The 8,041-nt window shown below is 42.7% G+C and overlaps 1 protein-coding gene across 2 annotated transcripts in view; it reads left to right on the top strand.

Annotated features, from left to right (window-relative positions):
- Positions 1–3,061: 3,061 nt before the first annotated feature.
- Positions 3,062–8,041, top strand: part of LOC121914620 (cytochrome P450 3A9-like) — a 28,397-nt gene continuing 23,417 nt past the window's right edge. Inside the window, exon 1 of one of the 2 annotated variants that reach the window (XM_042438187.1) lies at positions 3,062–3,098. In XM_042438187.1, coding sequence (XP_042294121.1) covers positions 3,070–3,098 — 29 coding nt within the window. In that variant the 5' untranslated portion in view covers positions 3,062–3,069. Of the gene's footprint in view, positions 3,099–6,374; positions 6,423–8,041 lie in introns of those variants that run through there. The other variant, XM_042438188.1, reaches the window with a different exon arrangement.

Raw genomic sequence — 8,041 nt, 5'->3', positions numbered from 1 at the left:
CAAACATTTCCCTGGCACACTGAAAACATATTTTCTGGCCATCCTATAATTTCATCTGTCTGTCTGTCTGTCTGTCTTCTATCATCTATTATCATCTAATCTACTCTATCTTCTATCATCTATCGTCCTTCGGGCACGGGGACCAAACAACAGTTTAGCCTCAAAGTGTTCCACTGCACAACAATCAAATATATTTTAAGCAACAAACCTCTAAAATGGTATAAACTACCTTCAAAGCAGGATTTAAAAACACACAAAATAAAAACAGACAGCACACTTCCTTGAATATGACTCGGCCTCCACTTAAAAAATCAGTCCAAAGGCCTCCTAAATAAAAAAAAGTCTTCACCTTTGGTGGAAAAGATGGGACTACATGGGCTGGAAGCTGGGAAGGAGACCCATAGTTAGGTGCGGGCCACAAAGACGGCTCTCTCTGAACCGTGACGGTTGTGGTGGCTGCGAGAAAGCCCATGTCTAGAACTCACGTTTGCTTGTATGGAGAAGATATGAACTTTTAGATGGTCCCTTTTCATTATACCTAAGCCACATCTAGTTTATACGTCATAACCAGCCCTTTAATTTTGCTTGTAAACGAACTGGTATTAGCAACGTGGTTCTAAATCTGATCTGATCCAAATCCATTACTGACACTAGCTATTGGATTAGTCCGCTTCCTTGCCAGTCCGGTGGAAAAGCGAGAGGAAAGCGTTGAGGATGGCCAGCCCTTGCCCAGCCCACTGCTTCAAGATTCCTTGCTTCTGTTATAACTATTTAAACGCTTTTCTTATATTTTACCTTTTGTGATTATCCTTATGTCAATTGTTTTACGGCAGGGAGGGGGGACTAACAGATTATTTTATTGTGTTATATGTTTTTATTGATGTAAGCTGCCTTGATTCTTATCGAAGAGGTGGGCTCATCATCCTCCTCATCACATCCTCCTCATCATCAACTTAGGAATTTTGCATGGCCTCTCCAAGCAGTTCCAGGAAATCCAAAAAACAGTGCTTACTTTATCTTCATCCAAGAAAGTCACCAATGTGAGTCGCCATGACCTCATGCCCATAAAGTCATAACTGTCAGCGTGCCCACCACATGTTCGCATAGTTTCTAATGTGCTGGACTGGACCCCAAAGGTTTGGGAGCTCGAGTACAGCACTCGTCACTCAGATGGCTCAATGTTTTTCTAACTTGGGCATAAGCAGTTTCTATGGTTTATGCCCATTTATTTCATTCCTCTGACCTAATAACCTAAGGTTGGTTGGCCTTTGGTGTGCATAACTAGTTTCTTATCGTTCCCGAATGTGCCCAAGTTCATTCTCAGCGCATCACACTAACTTTGATGCCCACACAGCCAGCTGTTAACTTTGCCCTTTGGAAAGTAATTGTGACATATTTATTGAACGCCTCTGTTTTTGCAAGAATGAGTGCGCTGCGATGCTTGCAAAGAAATCTGACGATAACACACAAACGGGACACATTGCTTCAAAATAGTGGTGTCGTTGTAATATTTCTCTATATCTTGTTCATTGCTTTGAGGGTTCACAGAAGGCAGAATGGACTATTTATGGACTCAGGTCTTTTGCTTCCTTCGCCTGCAAAGGTCATTTCCCCTTCTTTCAAAAAGTTAGTCCATCCTTGTCCCTTTTGTCTGGGAAGGGAGTATCCATGAGACTTCCGTCTCAGGGATCGTTAAAATCCAACACATGAAGATTTTGGGTTTCCTCCTGAAATCTAACTAATCTTTTGTTTGGCCCATACAGACTGCCAAAATAAAGCTGCTTTGGTCACTTGGAGGTTAGCTGTTTAAAATGATGCATGCGTCCTAGTAGTCGGAAGCTGTACCAAAGCTGCATCCATTCCTTGTCTCCTTTGCTATTTCAGATGGATTTCCTGAAACAATTAAATGGCAATTTCCCTCTTACCTTACAAGATACCCGGGAGTGGCACTTTAGGACCATTTGGATAGTAACCATTGATGTTCCTGGCCTGATAGCAATTAATCTGATTTCCTTTACCAAACTCATAAAGTGGAGCCCATAAGTATCTCTGTGGCAGTGAATTCACCGTCTTGATCAAGTGACAGTCAAAGGTTTCTGTGAAACTTTATCCCGAGTGTCAGGGACTGCATTTGTTGCCTTTCAAACTTCAAGTGACAAAATGTCTCCAGCCAACCTTGTGAAAAGGGACAACAAACTAACACACCGACTGGGGGGGGGGCAATCAAAGGGATGTTTGAAATGAGGGGAGGATCGGTCAGCTCCACTGATTGCTGTACCCTCAAACTGTCCTGAATGGTCGGGACGCCAGTCATCCTCTGTTGTCTCACCTTCCATCCCCTTTCTCCTTTTCCTCAGCAAACCTCAATTGCTGCCAAAAGTGAGTTCAAATGCAAATGTGGTTTGCGCCTCAGTAACTCAGCAGAAGGCAGAATCTGGCCCTTCCCAGTAGGATCAGACACAGCAAATGGCTGCACGCTCTCATAGATGGTTTTTCTTCCTTGTGAGTACCATTTGCCATCTTGACTACGTTGTGTTGTTGCTTGGCCACACGTGTCGGGTTGCGCCTGTGAAAAACACTGAGCGGTATGGATTTCCACATTGGAATGGATGGCATTTGGATATGGCACCTTCTTCACCACCAAGTGAGGAAGGCACAATGGCAGGAATGTTTTTCTCTTTAATTGCATCTGTCATAATAAGCTTATTGGACCTGCCTGTTGATAAATAAGGAAAGGCCATGAAAAAAAAAAAAAAAGGTTCGGCTTCTTTCCTTTTACTGGGATTTCAATTCATCTATGTTCATGACTTTATGCAACGTCCACCACATGTTGGGCCTTTGCTCCACTCCTTTGGCAGGTAATAAATACTCACTCAAAATTCTTGCTCCGTCACTGATCTACCTGACGTGAGCCAGATTCGACTTCAGCAGCAAGGACATCATCTTGCATCGTGACATTGTCTCTCCCTGTGCCCTTCCCAGAGTGCTACCTGCAAGCCAATAGACTTCCAGAGAGACGAATCACCCAGGATGGACCTTCTTTCTTACTTCTCCATTGAGACTGCTCTTATGATCATATCCATAGGTCTCTTGGTGCTTAAGTAACATTTATGTATCATTCGAGCTCTTTTGCCGCTCTTCTTTGAACCTTGGTGGCAGTGTATGCGGTATTGCAGCCACTCATTCACAAACCGATCATTTAAACAGCATATCTCCACAGTGACACCAAGCCGCTTTATTTGGCCTGTCTGCCAGTGTGCATGGCGTTTGGTGTTGTACTGGATTCTGGATTCTGGGTTCGATTCAACTCAGCCATGAAACCCGCTGGGTAACCTTGGCCCTGTACACTCTCTCAGCCTCAGGGGCAGGTTTTCCCAGCTGAGCAGGAATTCGCCCCTGGTCTCCTAGAGTTTTGGGTCCAAAAAACACTGCAGAATGGCTAAAGACAATTCCAGAAGTCCCTGCATTGACCAGGGCAGTTTTTAAAAGCGGTCTCAAACTGGATTGATTTCTGCAGTTTGTTTTGGAGGCTTAGTCGCCACTCAAACCCCTACACCATGCTGTCTCCCAGTAGTAAATTGAAGTGGTTTGTCGTGAGGACAAACAGTTCTCCCTGAGTTACCTTTCTTCCTAAGCCAAACATTTCCTTTCAAGGAAGGTGGTCTATATTGCCCCTCCAAAATCTATAGTCCTATTAGGGTGACATTTCAACGTAGATTTTAAAACTCCTTTTGCCATGGAGCGGGGGGAAAAGTCCTCTACACCCAAACAAAGAGTTTCTTCGACTCCTCATTCAGCCATAACTTCTCACTCTGCTTTATTTCTCAGCACTAAATATGGGCAAGCAGCATTTTTTATTTGTCTCTCTTCGCTTTCTATCTCTTTGCCTTGCCCTGGAGGGGAGCTTTCTCATTTCTCTCTTTCTCTCTCTTTCTCCCTGCAAAAGCCTTGAAGGGCCCCTTTCCCGGAGGGCCCCTCTTCCTTTATGAACTGATTGCCTTTTACCCAGGGTTTATCTTCCTCCGAAGATTTTCCGCAGGGAGCAAAGCATGCCCTCCCCGCGCTTTATCAAGAGCGGTGCTTATTTAATACCTTTGCACAACGTACGTTATTGCAGAAGCGGGAGGGGAAGGATCAAGGAGGTGTCTTCGGCACATTTTCTTCTTTTTTCCTTGGCCCAGAGTAAATGCGTGGTTCCCGCGTTTAACCTTAACAACCCAACCGCTCTGGGAAAGGGTTTGAAGATCTTTCATCCCAACGTTGTGTTCTATTTTTAAGTGATGGAGTGTCGGTGTTTTTTTCTCCCCAGCTAGCTAATTTCATTTAAATGGAACATCACTTTCCTTCTTCTTCCTCTCCGGCCCTATTATCATACTATCCAGAAGTCTGGTTGGTCTCTGCCTTCTATAAAATACTTACCTGTTTTCAGTAAGGCGGCCATCATCATATTTACTTCCCCCCTCTCTCCAGCCCTGTTCCCCTCGTTCTTCATCGCAGCTGCGTGGACACGGCGGAAGGTCACATCAGCAATCCCTCCGTGCTAAATTTAATCCCTCCGTCTACATTTCATCAAAACATTTCTCCTCCATTAATTGCTTCATAGGGCAAGCAGACAGGTTTTTGCCTGTGGTAGTGGACCACTGTGTCAAGGGCAGTCAACCAACTCAAGGCTTCGCACCCTTTCAAGAAGCGCTACCCAAAGTTGTGATTTTTTTTAACCTCTCCAATTTGTCCGCCCTTGGAGAGCTCCTTATGGCAACTCTCAGGTTGAAACTTAACATGGGGATTTCTTGCAAGTTCTTCAGCTGGGGTTCACCATTGCTTTCCTCTGAGGCTGAAAGTGCGCACGGAAAGTGCGACCCTGTTCTCCAGAGTCATAGTCCAATGCTCAACCTACTTACACCGCACGGTTCCCATCTCAGTGCAGTTGAATCTATCCCTGGGCCTTCCAGCGCTAACCGACGTGCTGAACTCTATACCTAAAACAGGCCCCGAAATTGGAAAATCTCCTTTAAAGATAGTCAAAACGTGGAATAAGTTCCTTCACACTGGGATGGGCACCACATTTGCACCAAGGGCCAAGGGGAGATGGGTGCTTGTTGTTAAAGGGCTATTAAGTAACCAATGACGTGCGTACATCCCTATCAACGAAAGGACCCCAAGTCACCTGTATCAACTAGTCCTGTTCATGTCTTGCAAAACTCAGGGCTGTGACTTCCTTGACTGAGTAGATCCACCTGTAATATGGCCTCCTTTTTACAAACTGGCATACCAAGCAAGATAGGTCCAACCTATTTCCTTCCTCATTCACAAGCCAAGTGATGCTCAGCTGAATTCTTACTCTGACATCAGTGCATTGCATTCTATGTGCCTTCCAGTTGTCTGTTTGACTATGGCAACCCAATGTCACTTCATAGGGTGACTTAGAAGGGGAATACTCCGGGAAGGTACCAGTCATTATTAATGACGTTTTTAAGTTATTGTTTTTGCTTTACAGATAGCGTGATCGGCCTTACGGTGTCTCAAAAAGTTGTGTGTCCAGGACCTAAAAACCCTACACTTTCATGTGGATGCCATGGCCTAATCGCCAATGTAAGCTCACAAAAACAATTTCATTTTTATTTAGCCATATAGGAATATGGCTGATTTCTAGGGCTGCCAGAAACCTTGGTTTATGGCCTCCCTTTCTTGCTTTGCTTTCATCTTATCATGTACAAAGATGAACAAACATCTTGTTGGAAACTAACCACAGGAACTGCGGGTTTGTTAAAAAATAGTCTATGATCCAGGATCAAATTTTGGTCCAAGCTCCTGGTTCTCAGCCCATCGTATAAAGCAACCCCACAACTCCCTTCCACTACATTTGGATGTGGTGGAGGTGTGTAGTTTTGTGTTTAATTATGGATCTTGGAGCTACCTAGCAGCCTTAAATAGTTATGGTCAGGTTAATGAAAGGACTTTATCCTTCTTACACCACCTAATCTCTTTAGCAGCTTTCTTGTTTAGTCTCTTACCGCATAAAGATGGCTGCGTGTTGAATTATAATCTGGCCTTTTTCTTTATCCGGCCTTTCTTATGGATTACTCTCCTAGTGAAGGTGCTGGCTTTGATGCAAATGGAGCACTGACTCTGCTCTGCGTTCTATTCCAAACTTAAAGAGGTATCCAAGATGCTGGTCTTGTTTTGAGACTAGGAATTGCCATTTTGGACTGATCCTTTGAAGTTCAGACTACAACCAAAAGCTGCTGGGGAGAGGAGTCTCACTGCCTGACTATTATCTAGTCTGCTTTCTGTTGGACTTTTGTAGCACCTGCTTGTCTTATTGCTGTGCTGTCCCTTTTTGATTCGATATCAAAAATTTCATTACAGGGAGTTCTGGAATTCGACAAAGCCTGTTTTAAAACATATGGAAAAGTCTGGGTGTCGTTATATCTTTCTTTCTTTCTTTCTTTTCTTTTCTTCCTGCTTTCTTTTTACTATTTTCACTTGTTAAATTTCTTTGAATTGATTGTTAGATTAATCCACCCAAAACTTAGTTTGATCGATGGGAAGAGAGGAGAGAAAAAAAAAAATTAAACCACGGAAGTTGCAAAGTGAGGTCGCATTTGATTAAACACAGAAGGTATTTTGTTAATGTATTAGTAAAGAAAAATATTAAATATACATTTCTTTCTATCAATAACTTTCAAAAATTTATTAATATAGTAACTGCGAGAAATGTGAAAATTGGGGTGTTTGCATACGATTCCTAGAGGAATAACCAATTCTAGGAATCGTAATGCAAACCAACCCCCAATTTTCACATTTCTTCCAGTTACATATTAAAAATTTTTGAAAGTTATTGATAGAAAGGAAAAGGTATTTTACTATTTCTTTCCTAATACATAACCAAAATACCTCTGGTTTTAATCAAATCAAACCTCACTTTGCCCCTTCGTGGTTAATTTTTCTCTCTTTTCCCAATCGATCAACAAGTTTGGGTGGATTAATCTAACAATCCCATTCACTAGAAATTACAAAGTAAATAAGTAAAAAGAAAAGCAGGAGAGGAAAAGAAAGAAAGAAAAGAAAGAAGCTATACTCACCCCCAGACTTTTCCATATTTTTAAAACCGGCTTTGCGAATTCCATAACTCCCTGTATGAAATGTTTTGATATCGATCAAAAAGACAGCCACAGCAATATTAATACCACTCAGTTGCTACAAAAATTAACAGGAAAGCAGACTAGATAATAGTCAGGCAAGAGACTCCTCTCCCAGCAGTCTTTAGTTTTGCGTTTTAGTCTGAACTTCAAAGTATCCAGTCCAAAATGGCAATTCCTAGTCTCAAAACAAGACCAGCATCTTGGATCCCTTCTTTCAAGTTTGGAATAGGAACTCAGAGCAGAGTCAGTGGCTCATTTGCATCAAACAGCAGCCTTCACTGGAGGTACTCCATAAGAAAGGCTGATAAAGAGAAACGGCCAGATTATGATTTCAACAGCCGCCTCTTATGCGGGTAAGAGCCACAAGAAAGCTGCTTAAAAGAATATCTTCAGGTGTGTCTAGTAAGGACTAAAGTCTTTCAGTTAACCTCCCCCCCTGGGGGACATAAAACTCTTAAGGCTGCTTAGGTGCTCACAATATCACTATGAAACACACAACTACACACCTCCACACATCCAAATGTAGTGAAGGAAGTTTTGGTTTTCTTTATACGATGGGCTGTGAGAACAGGCAAGCTTGGAACCAAAATTTGATCCTGGATCATAGACAGTTTTTTAAACAAAACCCCGTTGCCGTGGTTAGTTTCCAAACAGATGTTTGTTTCATCTTGTACATGAAAGATGAAAGCAAAGCAAAGGAAATGGGAGGCCCATAAAAACCAAGGTTCGGCAGCCCTAAGCAATCATCCATATCTATATGGCTAATAAAAAATGAATGTTTTGTGGAAGCTTTACATTGCGCTCGGCCATGGCAGTCCCAATGAAAGTGTATGGTTTATGTCCTGGAACCACCCAACTTTTTGAGACACCGTAAGGCCAGAGATCCCGTCTCTGTA

Source organism: Sceloporus undulatus, chromosome 8 (assembly GCF_019175285.1).
Source record: "Sceloporus undulatus isolate JIND9_A2432 ecotype Alabama chromosome 8, SceUnd_v1.1, whole genome shotgun sequence".
Taxonomy (NCBI): Eukaryota; Metazoa; Chordata; class Lepidosauria; order Squamata; family Phrynosomatidae; genus Sceloporus; species Sceloporus undulatus.
This window is presented reverse-complemented; position numbering and strand designations above follow the sequence as displayed.